Below are 22,503 nucleotides of genomic sequence, written 5' to 3'. Positions count from 1 at the left end.
CAGAGCAGCATGAATTATGCCCATTTTAGATTAGATTGCCCTGAACTCATTAAAGAAAATGGTTTTATTTTATTTCTAGATTTTTATAATGCTATTAACACTGTTGAATATCAATTTATCATTCTCTTGAAACAATGTTGCTCCTTTTGTCAGTTGTTATTCACCTTTCTGCTTAACCCTTCAGGTGTCACCATAGCCAATACGCTTCCATTGATCCACACAGATGATTTGTCAGAGGTTTTTTTTACCCCGGATGCCCTTCCTGGCTTGGGACAGGCACAGGGGGATCCAGACGTGGGCCCCGTTGCGGCTACATATTTAGGCAGTAGTGTGAAGGGTCTTGCCAAAGGACCTTCAATGAATGAAGCTTTTTGTGCCCCCTGAAAAGAGAAAAGAAAATGACTGTTCCCTGTTTTCCAAATACATGCGGCCAGTGCTGAACTTTTGTCTTGGCCACACGGATCAAGAGGAAGGGTAAAGTTTAGGATTACAGGTCACGGTTAAGATGCGTTCCTATTTCTCATTGTCTTTTCCCATCAGTTAGGGCAGGGGTGGCCAACCCTGGTCCTCAAGAGCCTCAACCCTGCCTTTTTTCCAGCTCTCCCTGGACTGCTTGATGCTGATAACCTAAATCAGGTGTGTTCAGTCAATCAGGATGTGAAATCGCTTGAATCAGCTAATCAACAGCAAGCAGTCCAGGGAGAGCTTGAAAACAGGCAGGGTTGAGGCTCTTGAGGACCAGGGTTGGCCACCCCTGAGTTAGGGGGTGGGAGGTGTGAAAGGAGTGGGGGGCTAGGTACGGGGAGGGGGGCCCTATTTATTTATTTATTTTAATCGTCATACTTGTTTTTATATTTTGTTGTGTTTTAATGTAAAGCACTTTGTGTTATATTTTTATATGAAAAGTGCTTTATAAATAAAGTTTGATTTGATTCACACTGAACACGATTCGCGAGGCAGAGGCGGCCAGTTTCAACTTTAGGTCATGGTACAGACAATATCTGAGGCCCTGAAGCGCAATTTGAGCAGCGGGTGCACCGCAGTGGTCTAGCAGAAATGTGACGCTGTTTGGTACCCATCTGAACTGCCAAAACATAATCAGTCAGGGAGCTTGTACGATGTACATGCATGCACTCCTGTAAGCTCCTGGGCTTTTGTGACATCATAACAGCTCGTTAATCCATTCAACAGGAGAATTACTCAGAAATGCAAAAATGAAACGATTTTTTTTATCACATTTGTTCTCTTTTATGAGAAAATGCCACAAGTACATGTAAAAAACAAAACATGATTTTCATCAAAGGGGAACTTTACAATGTTAAATGTGTTATGTTTTGTCAATTCTGCTTTAACATACCAACTCTGTACCATTTCATTACTAACCCTAGTAATTTACATTATATGTTGTATACATTGTATGTACAAAAGATTTTTCTGTGCTGTGCATGGCATTAACAATAAAGTTTTTTTGGGAGGAAAAACCAATGAGTTATATCACTAGAGGAGACACGCCCGCTTTAGAAGCCTGGCCGACGGTGGCGGAGCGCGACGCCATCTTGGTGAGGTCGACGACGCCCACATGACATTGATTTCCATTGATTTTAGTGGTGTCTAAGTAGCTTTTATAAACTGTATATATTTTTAGATTTAAATATATTTATACATAAATATAAATATATTATATTTTATGTATATAATGTATATATAGATACATCATTTGTTGTTGTTAAAGAAGAGAAACAGTCAGCCTTAAAAGCTCAAACTTGAATGAAAATGCATTGTTGCAGGACTTCTTACAAACAAAAAAATTATTAGAAAGAATTTTTTAAATTAATTTCTGAACATTTAGAAGTTTTAGACCTCTTTGACATGCAATTTAAATTATTTAGAAAAACCCAACAATAAGTCAATAATAATAATAATAATAGTAATAATAATAATAATAATAATAATAAGTCAATAGTAAGTCAATACAAACAATAAATAAATAATAAGTCAATAAATAATAATAAAAATAATTATATTATTATTACTATTAACAACAATAATAATGATAATAATAATAATAGTAATAGTAATAATAATAATAATAAATCAATAGTAAGTCAATACAAACAATAAACAAATAATAAGTCAATAAATAATAATACAAATAATTATATTATTATTACTATTAACAACAATAATAATGATAGTAATAGTAATAATAATAATAGTAATAGTAATAGTAATAGTAATAGTAATAATAATAATAATAATAATAATAATAAATCAATAGTAAGTCAATACAAACAATAAACAAATAATAAGTCAATAAATAATAATACAAATAATTATATTATTATTACTATTAACAACAATAATAATGATAGTAATAGTAATAGTAATAGTAATAATAATAATAGTAATAGTAATAGTAATAATAATAATAAATCAATAGTAAGTCGATACAAACAATAAATAAATAATAAGTCAATGAATAATAATACAAATAATTATATTATTATTACTATTAACAACAATAATAATGATAATAATAATAATAATAATAGTAATAGTAATAGTAATAATAATAATAATAATAATAGTAATAGTAATAGTAATTATAATAATAAAAAGAAGTCCAAAAGTGAACAATAGATTTACCCTAAAATAACAATCTGGCCTCTTATCTAAATGTGTTTCCACAAATGTTTTGAACAGTCAGACTGTATTACTAGTTGGTACCACAGTGATCCATCTGGGTTAACTCTTTTGATAGCCAAGATCCACTTTTTCCTGAAGTCTGAGTCCATTGGAAACCTGACTCAGTCACTGAGTCAGAAATGTATAAATCTGTATAAATAGCCTAGTATGCTGTATACAGGTTTAGCATTTAAAATGTACATTTATATTGACAGCAAAATAAATGTACATCATGCAGCATGTTGATAATAGCCCTGCAGCATCATGCATGTCAACATTTGTTCTATTAAGCCTTAAAAGAGCCTTAAAGAAAAAAAATTAAAATACTTAGCTGTGAAATGATATACCTTCCTCCTTCATGGACTCATTTTTCTGATTTTGGCAGTTGAAACCCGCACAATGAACTGGCATTATGCAAAAAATGTGTTCACATGCATGCACTGCAGCAGTAACTTGACCTCACCAAGATGGCGGTGCTCTCCTCCCATGAGGAACCACGTGATGTCTCCTCTAGTGATATACCTCATTGGGAAAAACAATGTGTTGGGCACACAAACTAAGTTGCCACGGCAACGACTCAGACTGGAGTCACCCCGCTTTGTGAACCCGTTTATCCTCAATTTGGTCAGGATTTCACCCATTCGATCCATTTTCCGCCTCTAAAACGGGCCGTGAAATTCCTTCTTTTTGTTTTTCTTGTTTTCGATTTTTTTTAAATAAAGATTGACTAAAAAAAAAGTTCCGGTTGTTCATTGGTCAAAAAACAGTAATGACGCTCTTTACTAGCCAATCGCATTGCACATGTGAACACCGTGGGACTGTGGGAACGGCGTGAAACGGCGTCAAACCATTCCTGCAGGTACTGCTCCTCTGAAGTTACATTTCTGCTGAGATCGTTTGTACATAAGAACCTCATGGAAACCTCAGGCTAGCGTTTCCGGTGTTTTAGGCGGGATTGGTGATGCATCTGAGGTTATGCTAGTTGCCTCCTAGGTCTGGGGGGGGGAGGGGGGGGGAGTTCCATCCTTTCTGTCTTCGAATCTACAAGGTTTCTTTTAGCTAACTGGACATGTTTGCTCTAATTAGAAGAATCACTTTAGACCAACATGTTGAGCAAATGACGTTTTAGCCAAAGTATTAGCCAAGTCTGAGGCTTAACGGTTCCCTGATGAGACAGAGTTACGTTTTGACAAACACATACATTCTTACTTCAACGCCAGGAAGTGTTGCTATATCTTGATTAAAAAATTGTTTCATTGCTGTATGGTACTTCTATTCATCTTTTTAAACCTGCCATATCTATTTAGGAGTTAAGGGATTGCTGGAGCCTGTCATAGCCTTTGACTGTATACAGAACTGGACAGAGCAAGTGAGACTTCTTTATTGTCAAAAAACGAGGTTCACTGTATTTTTTCATTTCACAAATGAAAAGAGGTAAAGGTTTCCTGTGAGTAGTTGTGAATGTGAGTGTGTATGGGTAATGTAGTCTGTGAACTTGAGTGGGTGTGTGTGTGTGTGTGGGGGGGGGGTCACTGGTCCCCAAAATATTGTTTCCCCACTTCAGTACAAAGCCAGATTTCTTCATAGCATCATTTTAGTGAACCATTTTATGATTTACCTTGAATGGTGGGCATGTGTGTGTGTGTTTGGGGGGGGGCATTGTATGGGTTTTATACAAAATATTTGTGTAATCTCTTGTCTCTTGTTTTTTAATTTGATTGTTTTTGTGTAAACCACTTTGAGTAGGATGAGTTGGAAAAGTGCTATACAAATCAAGTTTGATTTGATTTGAAGTTAGATCTAATTGGAAACCATGTCTTTGTCAGCTTTGTTGGCTAGCTCCATCTCCAGACCAGGTTGATGATCACTTTTCAAAACTGATGGATGAATCCATGCTTAGCCCATGTGGGGTCCAGATGACCCCACTCCCAACGTTAACGTGCCTTGGAGGCACTAGACAGTGCGCTGAACCTTTTTCCTTCAATGATTCTTGGTCTTCACTGGTGTCCATGGATTACATGAAATCCTCTCCACCTTTATCCACCGTTGTCATGGTAGGGAGAACATGTCAATGTAAGGCTGGGGTCATCTAGACCCCACAAGATAGCACAAGGGTTAAAAGATAGTTGGGGGTATGATAAAGTGTTTCATGTTTTCGTCTCCAAACGTACTGGACTGGTTTGTAAACAACATCTGCATTGCAATGATGGCACAATGTAAATACTGCGAATTTATCATCTCATACAGTTGTTTAACTCTCTTCTACAGAGGAAGTGAGACCGTGAACTTTTCTCCATATCATTACTGACGAGCAATGTCAACTTAAAGTGTGCTTAAAGGCTAAACCCCCTTTAGCTCATGCATGGCTGTACATCCTTTCCCCTTTGGAGCTGAGTACTTTCTGTTAAGGTGCCGTGTCATGGAGCTCTTCTAGCTAGTCTGGCTGTTGCAGCTCAGGAAAGGTGAGCATTTTGCTGCTCTGGAAGGGTCACTTCATTCCTACTTGTGGCAAAGCTTTGAACTCCTCCCATCTGGACAGCCAGCTGACTTTGTTGTGCTAGAGGAGCCGCAGCAGAGTGATAAAAGAGAAAAACCGCTGCAGAACTGCAGGTCGCTGAACCCTGACCGAGTGCCATAAATAAAATCTATTTGTTATTATTGTTTTTTTTCAGTTCTGTTGGAAACATCCCAATGGCTCGTGGGCTCACAGAGGAAGACCTGGACGCACAGTTCGAACAGTTCTTGAAAGAGGTAAACAATCAAAAATGGATTCCACTTGTTTTCAGCAACATGCAGGTGTGTGTGTTTCTGTGCGATGGACTGGTCACCTTATCTGAGTGCACCCTGCCTTTGCCCATTGGTAGCTTGGATAGGTTCCAGCTTCCCCATGATCCCAACAAGCACAAACCTACAGTTTGAGACCAACTGATGATCTTATTCCTTGTGGTGTAATTCACTGGTTCTTTAAAGCAAGAGCCATTTTTCCGAGATGCTTGTCAAACTGTGCTGTAAAGAAAATCAAGTCATAAACTGTTTCACAATTACTTTCATTTTAATTCCACTTATTTTTAAAGCACCAAGTTAAGAGCCAAACTTGTCCCAGAGCCTTACACAAAGAGAAAAATGATGATATTGTTGTTTGATAGAACTGGGCTTGATGTTTCTATTAATCTCAGCTCTATCAATTACAATATTGAAGATGCAAATCAGTCCAGACCATTCAAATGCGGTGGTCCCTCATTTATTCTGCAAGTTGCGTTCTACAAATAACATTTAATGGCTCAAGTAGTCCAATTAATTTTTTTCTTTTTTTTCTTAGACAAACATAAACATTTTTCCACTTTTCTCTCTTGTTCAAACTTTCAAAGTTCAAACCTTTTGTGGAAAAAAAGTCCAGTATCATAAAACGAAAACAAAGCTCCTCTTTGCAAGTTGAATATATTCTGGTCTGTACAGAAGACAAGGCACAGAGGAAAGTAATTTACAATGGTCTACAGCCAATGGTCTACAGCCACACACACACACAAAATGCAAAACTGCACTAAAAAAATCAGTGAAACTGTGGGTCTGCGAAATGTGAACCACGATAAAGCAAGGGACAATCGTAATCCAGATTCTGTTTTTACAGTCTATATAACTGGTCTGTACAATATAAGAGTTTTAGTGCAATCCCCATGTAATGCCCATGCATGCCTTTGATTGTGTGGCAGCTGTGGTGCAGAGGTGGAGTGGTCGACTCCTGATTGTCAAAGTATCCTAGCGCAAAAGACTGAACCCCACATTGTTCCTGGTGGTTATAGGGTGGTGCCAGTGTTCAGCAGCAGAGCTGCCATCAGTGTGTTTATGGGTAAATGGGACTGTGACTATGAAGCACTTTCGGCCTTCTAAGGAGGGAGTAAAACAACATTTACCTTTTACCTAGTATACACCATTTTCCAATACCATCATATGTCATATACTTTTCAACCTTTTTGGTTGAGCATTTCGTTGGTTTTGTTGGAACATTTGTTTTAAATTAAGTGAATGGGAGAGAAGAGATGTATAAACAGCTGTATAAAAAACAATGATAAGTCTATCCCATCTGAGTTGATTCTCAACTCAGAGAAGTCAGAGAAATGGACTTGATTCTCAACTCAATACTATCGGTATCGGCATGGGAAGGTCATTTTCTTGTAGTAGACAATAATCTACAGAGATTGTGACTGGTTTCACCTCTTCTTGTCAGTCTGTTTCTGATGACTCCATACATCTCGGCCACGATGATGACCAGCGGCAGGCCATCAGTAGTGGGGAATCCAGCCAGAACCAAAATAGTTTGAGGGGGGAAGAAAACAAGATCAGAAGTGGAAGAAGAGGTAAGAGGACGGTGTACATATTAAATGTACGTGAATGAGGTTTTTTACACATGAACGATGGAAAGGTTTAGCTCTGGACATATAAACAGCTATAACCTAGATTTTAAATCACTAAATGCAAGTCTTATATATTATTTAAGGAATATCATATAGAAAATCACTATTTCATCACAGTGATAATTATTTATTCTCTCAGCAAGAACTTGAGATGTAGCAGTGAAAAGGCACTGGCCCTCGAGGATGCAGGAAGCTTAATAAATATCCACACGTTAGTCAGAGAAATGGACTTGGTTCTCTTTCTGGTCCTCGTTTTTGAAGATGGTGAACTCAGAGATAACCATGAAGCTGTTAAGCAACTGAGTTTGCCATTTGTTTGGGACATTTAAAAAATGTAAAAGATTTTATTAAAAATGTGGTCAGTACGTAATTGAATATTAGGTCAAATTTTAAATTTATTCCAACTAATTTGATCATTTCTTCCAGGATCTAATCAGATACATCAGACAAGGAAAGTGCATACATCTCATGTTATGGTGTTTAGTAAGGGAGGTGTGTAGAACTGAACAGAACTGGTCTAAGGATAGAGCCCTGTGGGGTTCCAACAGCTGTAACCTATCAGATAAATGTCATCCAAACTTCACTAAGTACAACTATTTGTTATCAAGATTTAACTTCTGCATTTTGACTGATGCCAGATTTGAAAGCACATTACTTATCTCACTTTACTTTGTATATTTCTTTACTGCTGAGAGCAGAACTGGCTCCGATCTCAGCTGCAAATGTGACCGGTATTGGCTTAGACACTATGGAGGAAGAAGAGGAAAAAAACAGGTTCTTTGCACAACTTGAGGCAGGAGCTTCATCAACTGTTGACTATTCCCAGCTCAACAGACAGTGGGACTCTTCTAGCTTCACCATTACTGCTGACCTCAGGTATGTTAGCCCTCATTCTCTCATTACATCTCTGCAGAACCAAACGAGAAAAGTATTAAATGAATCTGTCAGACAATATATGACATAAGTCATTGAGTCCCCCTGTTTACTCTTCTCTACTCTACTTTACTTTAATTTACTCTACTCTGCTGTATTCCAAAAATACAAGAAATATTGTAGACAATGAGATGAAAATCACTTTAGCAGCTGAATTCAGTGTTTCTTCCAGTAGAGCAGAACAAACACCAGTGAATCACAGAGCCACGGATGTTGTCAGACCATTACAGGGTGAGAGCAAATTACCTTAGGACACTGCAGTGTTCCTTCAGTGAGCGTCTTCTTCAGTTGTTATCTCCTATTTCCACCTGTACAGATTCCCTGCACCCCAGTCAAGACTTTGAAAATAGGAGTGATGTGAAAGAACCACTGGAGGAGGTTTGTAGTTGTCGTATATTCATTAAAATCTTTTAGTCACAAATTGACTTATTTTTTACAAGATATACAAGCTTCATCACCCACAGTTTGTAGTAAGTGTACAGGATTATTAGACCATAAGGCATACTGGACAACAGGAAAACAAAAACATACATGGATCTATTTGTCTGCAAGTGGATGCATCAGAATGGAGCGGAGCAGGGAGCTTCTGGCCCCGCCCATTTAGTTTGCTGCGTCACAAAACACAGCTTTCTCAAATGGCATTTTTCATCTGCTCCTGATTCTTCCCGATTTGAAAAAAGAAATAATCAGAAACACAGTTTTAATCTTAAATTCTTTTATATACAGTAAAGACCAAAAGTTTGGACACACCTTCCCATTCATTTGAATGAGAAGGTGTGTCCAAACTTTTGGTCTGTACCATATGTCCTCCATCATGAGAAAACGGCAACAAGAACATGTTAAAAACTCCAAAAAAAACCAGCTTTCATTGGAGTGGGTCTTTAGTTCTATACACGCAGACCAGTTAGCCTGTCACCTGAATTGAAGACACCTATTTGAAGTAATCACCTGTAGAAAAGACACCTGTCCACAGAATCAGTGCATCACTCAGACTCCAAACTCTCCAAGATGGAAAGACTTTCAGTTGATTTAAGGGAGAAGATTGTGGACCTGCACACGTCCAGAATGGACTACAAAGCCATCAGCAAGAAGCTGGAGGTTAAAGGGACAACTGGTGGTGCCACATGACCATCAGTCCACCTTTAGGTCTGAGGCTCCAAACCAGATCTGACCTGCTGCAGTTTCCACGATCATGAGAACAGAGAGAACTCGTCCTAAAACCACACGGCAAGCGTTAGTTGATGAGCTCAAACCAGCTGGAAATACAGTCACCAAGAAAACTATTCGTAATACTTAACACCGCAACAGTTTAACGTCTTGTAGTGCCCACAAAGTCCCCCTGCTTTAGAAGACACGTCTGCAGGTCCACCTTTGAACACCTTCATGATTTACAGAGGGATTGGGAGAAGGTGCTGTGGGAGAAGGTGCTGTGTTCAAATCAAACCAACAAAGAGCTTTTTAGCATCAACTCAGGCTGTTGAGTTAAAGTTATATGTTAAAGTTAAAGTCCCATAAGTTTTCACACACCTAGGTGTGTGAAAGGAAACTTTAACTGAACACAGCCCAAGGAGAAAATTGGGTGAACAGTCTCCAATAATAATCCTTTCTTTGTTTTGTATTCAAATATCCAACACTTTTATTTATACGGTCATCTGTTTTTTGTTTTACGGGTTTACGTGTTATAAATAGCAGCAATAAAAAACCTATTTAAAAATATGGACACTTCGTTGTATGTGTGACTTTCAGGAGGAGAAGGAGGATCTTTTTGAGGTGAAGGAGTTGAGGGCCCAGCTGGCACTGAAAGAGGAGGAACTACAGAGGATGAGGAAGGAAGCTGAGGAGCTGACTTCAGTCAGGCAAAAGAATTATGTCCTCCAGAGCAAGGTACACAAACATAGTCATCTGCAAAATAATGGAGGAGATAAAACTGCATCCAAAGGATCAATGCTGTTGTCATAATGGAGGTAAATTTAAAATGAAGGAATAATTGATAAAAACAGACAATTTTCAAAATACCTAAAACTGAGTTTTGTCATTTGATCTCATTTTTCTTTAGTGAGTTATTGTTTACCAAGCTAACCGTAACCACATCACTAACCCTAACAACACAAGAGCACAGGTTATTAATGAAAATTTTATTTCTAAAAATTTAAACATCCAAAATTCAATTTAAACAAACTGTATAAGACTGACTCCTTAAAAGAAGTCCACTTCAAGCAAATTTCCTTGAACATGATCAGCCGGCAAGCAATTATCCACTCAATTGCGCTCACACTAACCAGGAGCTAATGTTCACATCGCCCACTTAAACATGGGCTTGGAGTAATGAGAACATTGCAGCAGAACATAAACAAGCTCAGAAAAAAACAAAAAGAAAAGGTGCGGGAGGATTAGACCATTAAAGGGAGCAGCCGAAAGGCAGAGAAGAAATGTGGTCGGAGAAAAAAAGGCGGCTGGATGTCTGTTGGCTGGGTGTAGGGTGTAGGCACATGTTGGCACATGTGGCTACAGCGCTCTGTCCCCGTGTTCTGAGTCCACGATTACTGTCCCAGGTCCATTACTAACCACAGCCTAAAGTTTAGTAATGACACAAAAGTATTGGGCCTTATTTAAAATGCTGATGAAAAGGCATACAAGGGAGAGGTTTTAAACCAACAACCCCTCCCTGAAACATGCAAAAATAAACCGTAATGACACATCTTTTACAACCTTGAATAAATACATCTTATCCCTTCATTGTTTTGGCAACATCAATGAAACAAGCAGATTAAAGCCATGATGTTCTCAGACCAACAGGGTTTGGCTAAGTTGGGCCCAAATCCTGAGTGGAAGGTTCTACTGTCCCAAAACAACCCCTTCTCAGCCTCATTTGTTTATTCAATATTTGTTATAATTGTTTGTACTCCGTAGCTGCAAAGTGCTAAGAACGCTAGTCAGAAGAAGAGCTGGAAAGACGAAGGCGCAAATCCAGCCGACAAAATTCAGCAGGCGGAAAAAGACTTCAAAGAGCAAGAGATGCTTATAAAAGGTTTTCAGCAGGTTTGTTTCTTTCATTGTGTCTCTGAGCTGCACTGTTACCTGTTGCATCTGTTTGGGTTTCATTTTTATGATGTTTTAGCATTAAAGATTTAATATGAAAAAATGTTTTCAAACCAGATACATTCCAAATATTTGCACTGGAAAGAGAGATTTATAAACTTTCTACAATAATTCTTACCACTAAGAGGTGCTGCTGAAAGAGGGGTGCCAGGAAATCCATCATCTTGGAAATCTTTCTGAGTAAATCAAATGAAAAAGACAGATTTAGAGTCTGACAATCTTTTCTTTTATTGGTTTCAGAGCACTTAAACATGGACTTTTTATTGATATTTAACGCTTAGCATTTCCAAATAATGGTGTCGCTGTTGCCCTGCTGTGTTTTTGCTAAGTAGCTCTTTACGACTTCCTCTCTGCAGTCTTTCCAGTTCTCAAACTCTTTTAATACCTTTAAGGAAAACTTTTTAGAAAATCCATGCAGTTCATCTGCCCCTCTTTGTTTATGAAATGTCAAATTTCTTTCTTCAGGTCGACATTTTTCCTGTTCCCTAATGTTCCTTGTCTCGTGTTTTTTCAGGAAAATGAGAAGCTGTATTTCCAACTGAAGACTCTTCAAGCCACGAGCAAAGCCAATGAAGAGGCTATGTTTGAAGCAAACCAGAGGCTGCAGAACCAGCTGGCTTTAACACGGTAAGCTCATTGTTTGTGAGCTGCTCACACATTCTGTCTTCAGTTTTTTATCTGCTTAAACTGATGGTCAAAGTGCTTTTACCTTTACCAGAGACCAGCTAAAGAAAACCTCTTGGCCTGTGGGAAGTGTGTTACCAGGGACGTCCTCTGGAGACTTGTTGGCTCAAATCGGAGCGCTGCAGGTACGCCCTCCTATTTCCTGTTTCATGCTGAAGCTGCAGCCTGTTTCAGTTCCCATAGACGTGTTTCTTCGTGCAGAAGAGTGAGGCCAAACTATCGGAGGATTTGCACCGTCTGAAGCAGGAAAAGCTGGCTCTAGAGGTGGACCTACAGCTGATGAAGAAGGAAAGAGACGTGGCTAAAGCACAGATTGTCTCCACCAAAGGTTAGATGGATTAAAGAGACTATCTTAAACCTACAGAGCAGCTTGGTTCACAAAGTTCACATATGGGGTAAACTGTCTGTTTTTTCTGCAAACATTTATTCAAGACTACTGGTTACTGCTGCAGTCGCATCATCTGTGACTGAAGGATGGGGGTTCTCTTGCCCCCCTCCAGAAAATTAGGAAACTATGGAGATGGGCTGAGTTCAGACTCAAACCCTGGAGTCCAACTTTTTTTTTTCTTGACTTCTGCTACATTTGCATTGAATTACATTTTCTTGAAATCCAAGCCGTTTTAGAATAAGACCCCAGGTTTTCTATCTTAGTTACATTTTGACCACAATTATTTTACACATTGTCCCTAAAAAATGCCAAACCCCACAGTTCCTGAGACACTGGTGTCAGACACTCAACATGCACTTGTGCTAAATGTGACAGGAGATAAGGTTTTTGACATGCATGTTCTAGAAGACGAACCCAACGAGGAGGTGGTAGCTCTAAGGAAGAGGCTGCAGTCATTTGCTGAGAATCAGAGAACATGGGAAAGAACTGCTGACAGACTGAAGACTGCCTCCACAGAGATAGACCAGCTCAAGGAACGGGTAAGGAGACTTTCTGACATTTCCACACTAGTTCCTATGTCTTTGGAGCTGCCCCTAAATCTTAGTCCACCTGACCTACACAGGGTTTAATGCTTTTATCAGAATGACACTTTAGCCAAGGACAATGCAAAACCCAAGACATGCAGATAAACAGACCCCTTATCAGTCATTCATGTCAAATTTTCCACGTCTTTCTGTTTTCATCAGGTGAAGCAACTGGAGCAAACTTTGAGAAGCAAGAATCCAAAATTTGTGCCTGCTGCGATTCATGCTAGGGTCTCATCTGCTCATCATCAACCAGCAGATTCCACTAGGAAGTCCATGTCCAGCTGTGTCAACGCCTTGCTGGAGCGACGGGTTCAGCATTTGGAGGCGGAGCTAGAGGGTCAGAATGAAGAGGCCAAGCAAAGCCTGTGTGCCTTGCAACAACAGTTCCATCTGATTAAGGTGTGCTAGATAGCGTATGAGGAAATGTTATTCACATTTATGTTTTTTGTCCATGCGTATGTTCATTAATCCATTCAACCATCAATTCATACATCTTTTTTCTTTGAACTCATTTGTTGGAGACAGCACTTAAGCAAAGATGCCCAGATTTCCCTTCCCCAGCCACTTCCTCCAGCTCCTCTGGGGGGACCCCTAAGCCGAGAGACATAATCTCTTCAGCGTGTCCTGGGTCTTCACCAGGGCCTTCGCTCAGTGGGACATGTCCAGTTGGCCAGATGTCCTAGCAAACTCAGCTGTCTCCTCTGGATGTGGAGGAGCAGCTGCTCTACTCGGTGCTCTCTCCGGGTGACCGAGTTTCTCACCTTATCTCTGACGCTACTTTCACAGCGGCCTCGGAAACACGCGTTCAAGTGACCACAAGCGAAGTCCATTTTTGGGTTCTGTTTACCAAACACGCAGTTGTAGAACGCGCATTGAAATTTAAACCAGTTGAACTTTGACCATTTAGGGACTCAGTCTTAGTAGTGACGCATGGACGGCGTTTTTTTTAATTCAGTTTAATTAAGTTTCAACCATTTGAAAATGTATCATGAAGGGGAAATTAATAATTGCGATTTGTATCCGGCCAGATTCATGTGAAGTTTTTCATAAATCAGAACAGAGGTGTGAAAGAAAAGAGCTGAAATATGATTGACCAAATTTGCACTGCTTTTTACATTTGACATTTCAAACCAGTTACCATTGGTAAATGGGCTAGTATAAGGTAGCGACAGTCCGATGTGAACATTAGAGCTGGGTTAATAAAACTCGATTAATCGATATGAATCGAAAGCTTTATTAATCAATAATCGATCCATTATTAATCAATAATCGATCCATTAAAGTATAGATAGATCTTTTATGCCTTCGTTTTCCAAAGACCTAACGCTACTCGTGAGATTTGGTGAGATCAAGCTTTTAAACAATCATGGTGTACAACTGTAAACCTGCTAGACAGTTTACAAAATACAATCGGAAGGTTATGGAACATTACCAGTGTACTCTGATTCATCTACAGTGTAATTTTAACAATAGCAGCGGTAAACCAAAGTCTACTAGCTTGATGCTAAAGTATAATGGAATTTCCCATAGGAAAACATACATTGCTGACTAAATTAACAGCTTTATATACTCACAGCCATGAATTTTCTAAACTCTTTTAAGGAAATAAAAAAAAAAAACATTTGCGCCAGTCTCGTGCTCCGAACTTCCCTCACTCGTGAACAGGAACCCAATTCCCCCCACAGGAAGTGCAGTGCACTCCACCCACTCAGAGAGCAAACTACCTTTCTCCGGTCAGGAACTATGACCTCAGACTTAGCGGTGCTGAGCCTCATCCCAGCTGCTGGAGGTCTTGACTCGATGAAGCCAACAGGACATTATTATCTGCAAAGAGCAGAGAAGAGATCCTGTGTTCCCATTTAGTTTGTTTGCATTACAGGGTCGTCTTGAGCAGCAAATTTCCGAACTGGAGCAGCAGCTGGAACAGAAACCGCAGGAAAAATCAGGAGATCCTCGAATGGCAGATTGCAGGGCACTAGAAGAAGAGCTGAACCGTGTCAAGGAAAGCCACCAGGAGAAAGAAAAAAGTCTCCTGCAGGAAATAGAAACTCTGCAGCAGCAACTAAAAACCAAGGTTGGTATATGAATCATATCAAAGCTTTTTCCCCTGCACAGGATTGTCTGACGAGAACACTGAGACGTATTTTATCCTTACGAACTGCAGTGAGAGCTCACATGAGCTCCCCATCTGTGGTACTTCAGCTTCCCAGGGATGTCCCCTTCACACTCGCTGTAGACGTTTCAGTTAAATGGCTCTGAAGTAATAAAGTCCATTTCCCTGGTTGCAATGCAGGCCAAACAGTTGACTACAGCGTGCTAGCCAACCTAGCTGACTTGAATAGTTCCACGGTTAACTGCTGTAACATCACTGGTACCTTTGGTCTGCTTACTATCCTCTCACTTTCTAGTTAGTGCATCTTGTCAAGAATTTCCTCATGGACAGAGAGCTTCACTTTCTGTTTGTATGAAACAACCCCATTACTTTACACCCCAGTCATTTAATGAACCCAATTACTTTTCAATCCAATTACTCTACAACCCAATTACTCAAATGACTTTATACCCAATTACTTAGCTCTGAACAAATCTAGACCCTGAGATCCTCATTATCATCTCAACGAATCGTCTACTGAATTTCTACCTGGACCAACTCTCCCACTCACCGCCAGTTTATTGTCCTCCCAAACTTAAAAAAGACATTTTTGAAGCACTTTACTGCCTACAATACAATAGTACTTTATTGATCCAGACGAAAATTATTTGATCAACCAAAAATGTTCTTTTTAGAGATTTTATTACTCATGTGGACAATGTTAACAGGCCACTGACCGAAAGCTAAGGATTGACAACATTAGCATGGTGAAATTTAGATAGACAACCTCCTTCCCTCAGTTAGAGCAATGAAGACGGGTCATGGTTGGGTCTTTCAAGATGACAATAACCCGAGGCACACAGCCAGGAGAACCAAGGCATGGCTCCGTAAGAAGCATATCCAGGTTCTGCAGGAAACTACAGGAAACATTTGACCTGTGGAATCGCAAACACAGGCTACTGTACCAAATATTAACAATAATTTTAACAGGGTTTCAAATACTTTTTGGCAGCAGTAGCATACAAATAGATGTTTTAAAAATCCTGCAGTGTGATTTCCAGATGTTTTTTTTTAAATAATGTATCTCAGTGGACATGCAGATGAGATGAAAATGTCAAACTCCTCAATGATTTCTAAGTGGGAAAACAAAAAAATTCACTGGGGGTTCAAATACTTATTTGTTTCACTGAATTTTTAAGGCCAGCTGCAACCTTGCTCCACCATACCTCTCTGACCTGTCATTCGAATCACCATACCTACTCACCCCCCCCAGAACTTTTCTTCAATTTATTTGTTCTTATTATTCTATGAAATGATTTGAACCACCCCCCTATGATTTTGCCAACAAACCTGCTCTGCCTTGCTCACACTAATGTGCAGTTTGTGGAATAGTCTGACAACTTTTCACCCAGAGAAAGTACAGAATAAATTTGCTTCCACCAGGCTCAGCCAGGTCCAGGCCGGCACCAGCGTCAAGCTGAGGCAGCGTTCGGATTCCGGATTGAGAGGCTGAACCAGGAGCTGGCCGCCAAGACACGAAGCATTCAAGAGCTAAACCGCACGGTGAAGAAATTACAAAGGGAAAGGAGGAACATGTTGTCTGTGCCAGAGAGCCGTTCTACAGAGACCAAACAGCAGTGTAGCTGCCACCAAACACACCACTCTGCTCCAGCAGAGGACCATTCTGCTGAAGTCGAAGCCTTTCTACCTGCTCAGAGCGAGAAGACCTACCAGCCTGCTGCTTTCACAGGTGGGTCAGATTCCCTGTTTTGTCGCTTGTCACATAAGACATTTACAAACTCCTGACGTCAAGCAATCACTACACATCAGTTTGGGTTCCAGTTTGTGTTTAAGCATTTGTCTTAATAGTGAAAAACTTCCTTTGCGGCTGCAGAAAGCTGAAGATATGTACCACTATGAACTGACTGGGGCTTCTTGTGGTAGGGAGTCACATCAATGAGGTGCTCCAGGAGAACAAGGATTTAAAGCAGTGCATTGAGCTCCTCCAACTGCACAGTGAGCACGAGAAGGCGGCGCTCAAAGCTGATGCTGTGCAAGCAAAAGAGGAGCTGGTCAGGTATGTGCAGATGAAGGACAGCTTAACAAAGGCTTTCTGCCAGCCTGTAAGTAATGTGATGTGGCTGTTAGACTGGAGGAGCATTTCAGGGAGCAGCTGGCATCCATGAAGACGGAACACCTAAGGGAGCTGGACCATATGAGGGCCTCTCATGCCCTGGAGCACTCTTCCTCCAAAGTTACTGAACTGACCAACAAGCTGAGCACTCATCAGGTAAGGGCTGGCAACCAAGCAGAGGTGAGCTGCTGCAGCACCTGGGCTGATCAGGTCTTTTACTTTGAAATCCTTTTCATAGACGGACATGAAACATTTACAAGCTCGGCTGAAGGAACTTCAGGAGACTAAAGAGGCACTGGCTCTTTCTAGATCCAGAGAAGATGCTTTGCAGATGCAGGTCAGTGTTTGTTTTCACGACAGAATCATTTGGTAGTTTCAGTACCACTATCAAGCATAAGACTTGTCCTCAGACCAAAGCTTTACACGTGTGAAGTTGTCATGATTTTAGCTATTAAAGTTAAAGTTAAAGTGTATCTGAGGGCTGCAAAACTATGGTGGTGCACTGTTTGTTGACAGGGTGAAGACCATGGTTGAAATCCAGACCTGTTTCTTTTTTTTTTTTTTTTTAACTTGTCCTGTCCAACAGCTGGGCAAACAGATGAGAGCTGAGGGCCTCTTGTGTTGGACATATTTTATTTTAACAAGAGGGGTTATTCATCTTCAGACAAACCAAAGGTATGTCTGAATAAACCCCTTTTGTAATTGAGGCCAAACTTTATTAATTTCAATCATGTTTGAAAATCTTTGGTGTTGGACCGGACGGAAAAAGAAAGAGGGGAAGAAGAGAGAGGGACGTTAGAGAGAGGGGGGGGTAGGAGGGTGATAATAGGAGGGGAAGGGGGGTAAGACCATGAAGCAGCATAGAGAAGACAGGTTTACTGGTTGTTTATCGTTACGGTACGGTTCAAATGTAGTACAAAAAGGGCGGGGCCTGTTCACACACACTCAAATATTATCAACACACCTGCTAGCCGCAAAAATGTCCACATGTCAACATGCACACAAGACAGATAGTGTTCACAAACGCATACCTATGCCTTTAAACCAACTAGTGTGAAATCTTTCATTCATTCAATCATGCAAACTATTAGTGCAAAGGTGAGCTAACACCTGTGCTCAGGTGAGTGTATATGTTCTTCTAAAATGGATGGTGGAATGTGAAAAGAAGGAGGAGGAGCGCCCAGCCACCCCCACACCCATACCCCCGCCGCAGCAGCAGCGGCAGCCGGAATTCCCCCAACGCCACACGGGAACAGGCAGGGAACAACCGCCCCCCGGGCGACCAAGACCGCCACCCAGGCCAGGGCCAGCAGGACCGCCGCGAGGCCCCCAGAGCCAGAGAGCAGGGAGGCGCAGAGGGAAAGAGAGCGCCGCCCCAGCCCAGCCAGGAAAGCAGCCCCCCGCCGCGCCGGAAGAGCCCAACGCAGGGCCCCACCGGAGAGGGACGCCCACAGCCCCAGACGAGCACCCCACCACCACCCAGGAGTTCCGGGCATCCCCCCGCCCCGACCCCAGGTACGAGCCAGGACCCCCCAAGGGAGACCCGCTCCGCACTCCAGGCAGCCACCCACCCGGCCCACGGTTGGTCCAGGTAGGAGCAAGGCAGGGGCCCGCCGCCCCCGCCCAGGAGGGGGGAACCCCGGGGAAAAAAGGGCGGCCCACAAGGGATGTTATAAATATGGCCCGACCAGGCTCGGCCATGTTGGAAGTTTGGCGGGGCCCAGCGCCCAGGGGCAAGGACCAGGACCCACCCCCCAGGGACACGAACACCCCCGGCTCAGGTGTAATATGAACCCCCCCACCGTGCGGAGAGAGCACCGCCGGGCCCAGGGAGCCGTCACCCAAGGGACACGGCCGCCATCGCCAAGGGGCCCGCACCCCCCACCAGGGAAGGGGTAGGGGACAGATGGACCCAGGTCCCACCTTCCTTGTAAAATGTGTGTGTGTGTATGGGTGTTTGAGAGGGTGTTTGTGTGCATGTGTGTGTGTTTATGTTTGAATGTATATATTGAAGGGGGAGGGGTGTGTGTACTAAGGGGGGTGCAGTTAAAATTGGCGAGTAGGGCACTAAGGGGACATCTCCTGATTACTCACAGTGATGTCCCCTCACCCTCCACACCAAGGGGCCCTAAATGTCTAAGGTGCGGTTAAAATTGGCGGGTAGGGTGCCAGGAGGACATCTGCTGCTTGCTTGCAGTGATGTCCAAGCACCCCCCCTACCAAGGACCCTACATGTCTAAGGTGCAAATAAAACCGAAAGAGGGGGGGCCCACTCCATACGGCAACCATAGGAGGGGGGCCACTCCCAAGTAGCCCCCCCCCCAAGGCGCATCGCAGGCTAGACCCCCACCCCCTCACCCTAATATGAGGTTATATAAGGAAGGGGGTAAGTTGGGGACAGCTGGTAGACTGTCCCCCGGTGGTCAAACAGCCGTCCCCCAGCCCACCCCCAGCAAAGGGGCCAGGGCCACCCAGCCCAGGGGCCCACCCCCGGAGGCGCCGACACCCCAGGCCCGGCACCACCCACCCCACACAGAGAGAGAGTAGCCAGAAAGCGTCGCCCCCCCCGGAGCAAGCCCAGGCCCCCACCCCCAGACGCCGGGCCTAGAAGAGCTCTGGTCAGGCCTCGACGGGACCGAGGAGGCCAACCGGCCGAGGCAACCACTGATTGCCTCAGCGGAGACCCCGACCCGCTAGCCCCCCCGACCCGTACTAATAATGGGCCCCCCCTCCCCCCCAGAACGCCCCCCCACAGGACAGGGCCAACAAGCCCCCCACCCCACCCCAGACCCCGCAGCCGAAGCGGGTGACACCCAGAGCGACCGGGGGCCCCGAGAGGGTTGTCCCGTCCCGTCCCAGAGCCAGGGAAGGGCCGATCCCAGCCCCAGGTGCAGATGGGCAGCCCATCCGGCGCCGCTGGGCCCCCCCCACCCGAGCAGGGCCCCCCGCCAACCCCCCCCAGCACAGGCAAAGGGACCACCCCCCCAAGCCAAGCCAGACCACCACCCCACCCCCCCACCACGCACCCCCGCACCCAAGCCCAGAGGACCACGCAGCGCCCCAGCCCGCCCCACCCAGGCACCGGACCCGACCCCCCGACCAACAGACCTGTTTCTGTGTGTGGCTTTAGCAATCAGCTTTTTTCCCACAGTCCAAAATCATGCTTTTATTGGTTGATTGATGACTCTAAATCAGTGGTCCCCAACCCCCGGGCCGCGGACCGGTACTGGTCTGTGGGTCACTTGGTACCGGGCCGCAGAGAATAAATAAATAACTTGCATTACTTCCGTCTTATTTATTTTGGAACCTGAAAGATATTTTATTTTGAAAAATTGCCCAATTCTCTGCTACATCCGTCTATGTCACTCTAGACGCAAGCCAAGGCGCTCTTCTCGGTCACGTGATAGGATACTGCTAAAATAAAACCAAGGAGCTAGCAAAATGATTAAAAAACAAACGTCTTTGGAAAGTTTCTTTGCCAAGGGAAAAACGCCCAGCCAGGAGACACAAGAGGAGCCTTCGACTTCCGGGGGGGAAAAAAAAGCCACATTTAATAGACAGCACTTCTTTTTTGCACCATGAGTGTGGGAGAGGACGATGACACCTGTGCGATGTACAATGTCATGCGTGTCAAAATAAAAGCTCATAGTTTGTTTTGTCACATCTCTGTTCCCCCTTTGTAGTGTTGCTATATTACCCATCAGCCTACATTTGAAAGACCGGTCCGTGAAAACTTTATGTGACGTCATACCGGTCCGTAGTGTTAAAAAGGTTGGGGACCACTGGTCTAAATGACTCCTTGTGGGTGGGTGTGTGGTTGTCTGTATGTTTGGGGTCCTGAGCTAGACCTGACATTTGCTCCATCCTCACTGTGGTAACTGGGACAGGTTCCAGATCCCTGTAATGAAGAGTCCTTCAAAACTGCAGGTCATGGCACACCAACCTGTGCACAGCCTGGATTGATTAAAAGAAAGCCTATGACTCAATGCCACACATGTGGATCCCTGAATGCTTGGAGCTGTACAACATCAACTGGACTCTAAAGCCTCGTTTCCACTGAGCGGTACGATGATGATATCCAGTATCGCTTCTTGCCAAATAACTTTTGGATGAAATAATGGACAAATGTCATCATCCAGTCAGCGATGTTCCGTAGTACCCACCTTTTCCGGTTTCTCACTATGTTTCATTTTTTAACGTTGCGTTTTGATCTCTGGAAATTACTTTTGCTTTCCAAAATGTTTTTGTTTTTCTTCATTTGGGTTTCTAAAATTGTATTTTGTTTTCTAAAATGTAACGCTGTTTTTTTAATATTTGCTTAGTTTTTTTAAATGTTTGGATCTTTAAAATGTTTTTGCGTCGAGTGATTTGGACTTCAGGGCCACCGTATATTAGCATTCCATTTTGGAGCATGTTAGAAGTAGTGATGTTTGCAGGTAATTATGTTAAAAATAAGGGGTCCTTTTTTTAGGCCAAGTTTTAAACCTCCAATCACCAAAACTGGGTTGTTCTGCACAGAAATGAGAGAACCAAGATGAGCTCATTCCTACAATTTGTCCATTTTTGTTTTCAGGTGGCCAGGTTGCTCCAGGAGTTAAAGAAAGCCAAAGAAGCTGAGGGACCAGGAGCAAAACTCCTGAGTAACCTGGAGAAGAAGATTCTTCAAGTAGAGCTCAGACATCAGCTCAGAGAGGAGGAGCTGCAGCAGGTACCTCGGATCGGGAAATACTGTCTGCTCTGGTGCTGGGTCCAGCTGCAGAGTCCTTATGGTCTGTAATTGCTGCTGGTATGTTTAGTTGTTGCCAGTATTGTGTTCTGTCCGCTGTTTTGTTTTACCCCTGCAGTTCTGGAGGTTGCAGCGTCATTGTTATCACAGGCAACCTTCTTTATTTACCATCTGTTCAGCCTTCCTAAGTGACACTGCTGAGGAGAAAACTGCTGCACTAGGATAACCAGTGATGACAGTCGGGCCTCAGGAGCTGTTTTGTTTTATCGTTGCAGTTCACTAGAGGGGCGGGGCAAACATCTGCTGATCTGCGGACAGAAGACAAGCGCTGGAAATCTCTGGTTCTGAACAAGAACAAAGAACTGGAGACTTTTCGCCTTGAGCTGGACACCATCCTTGACATCCTGAGACATCTTCAGAGGCAGGGAATGACTCCAACGCTTTCAAATCCAAATGGATCCGCCTCATAAAGATTAGATGTAGTAATGCTGAGAAGTCCATACAGGCTGGAACATTAGTTCTATTGTGGACAGAAATGCTATGCATATGCTTAAACTTCCTACAACTTTCCAGTGTCTCTATGTGCTGCTCCCTAGCTCCAGAAAATGCAGAGCTTTTGTCAAGAAGAACATCCTTTGTAAACTGAAGCTAAATCACAGGTGACTCACTGTGATGACTCTGAAGGAAGCAAATGAGTGAAAACCTGAACATTTCTTTGGTGACACAAAGCTTTTCAATAAATCGCTGTTTATTTATCTAGAAA

General features: G+C 42.7%; 1 protein-coding gene across 4 annotated transcripts; it reads left to right on the top strand.

Annotated features, from left to right (window-relative positions):
- Positions 1 to 3,229: 3,229 nt before the first annotated feature.
- On the top strand, positions 3,230 to 22,503 carry cep162 (centrosomal protein 162). Of its 4 annotated transcripts, none has more exons than XM_078933423.1 (20): positions 3,230 to 3,544; positions 5,358 to 5,436; positions 6,911 to 7,040; positions 7,796 to 7,973; positions 8,206 to 8,261; positions 8,347 to 8,408; positions 9,777 to 9,914; positions 10,941 to 11,069; positions 11,644 to 11,756; positions 11,848 to 11,938; positions 12,015 to 12,141; positions 12,610 to 12,740; positions 12,948 to 13,187; positions 14,668 to 14,862; positions 16,324 to 16,630; positions 16,825 to 16,957; positions 17,029 to 17,170; positions 17,253 to 17,351; positions 21,588 to 21,722; positions 22,016 to 22,503. In XM_078933423.1, the coding sequence occupies exons 2-20, from the start codon at positions 5,377 to 5,379 to the stop codon at positions 22,208 to 22,210; spliced, it is 2,661 nt and encodes an 886-aa protein (XP_078789549.1). In that variant the 5' UTR covers positions 3,230 to 3,544; positions 5,358 to 5,376; the 3' UTR covers positions 22,211 to 22,503. The 4 variants fall into 4 exon arrangements, with proteins under 4 accessions (XP_078789549.1, XP_023820126.1, XP_023820127.1 ...); XM_023964358.2 differs by having other exon boundaries at positions 12,607 to 12,740; XM_023964359.2 differs by having other exon boundaries at positions 8,203 to 8,261.

This window comes from Oryzias latipes, chromosome 16 (assembly GCF_053564925.1).
Source record: "Oryzias latipes strain Hd-rR chromosome 16, Olatipes_Hd-rR_3.1".
Classification (NCBI taxonomy): domain Eukaryota; kingdom Metazoa; phylum Chordata; class Actinopteri; order Beloniformes; family Adrianichthyidae; genus Oryzias; species Oryzias latipes.
Note: the sequence above shows the minus strand (reverse complement) of the source record. Positions and strands in the feature narration are given on the sequence as shown.

Bases quoted from the DNA above. Each gene is read 5' to 3' on its own strand.
- cep162 (XM_023964357.2), top strand. From the start codon at position 5,377: ATGGCTCGTGGGCTCACAGAGGAAGACCTGGACGCACAGTTCGAACAG. The intron at 12,142-12,606 runs GTTAGATGGATT...TGCATGTTCTAG, and splicing joins ACAGATTGTCTCCACCAAAG to AAGACGAACCCAACGAGGAG. The intron at 17,352-21,587 runs GTCAGTGTTTGT...TTTTGTTTTCAG, and splicing joins AAGATGCTTTGCAGATGCAG to GTGGCCAGGTTGCTCCAGGA.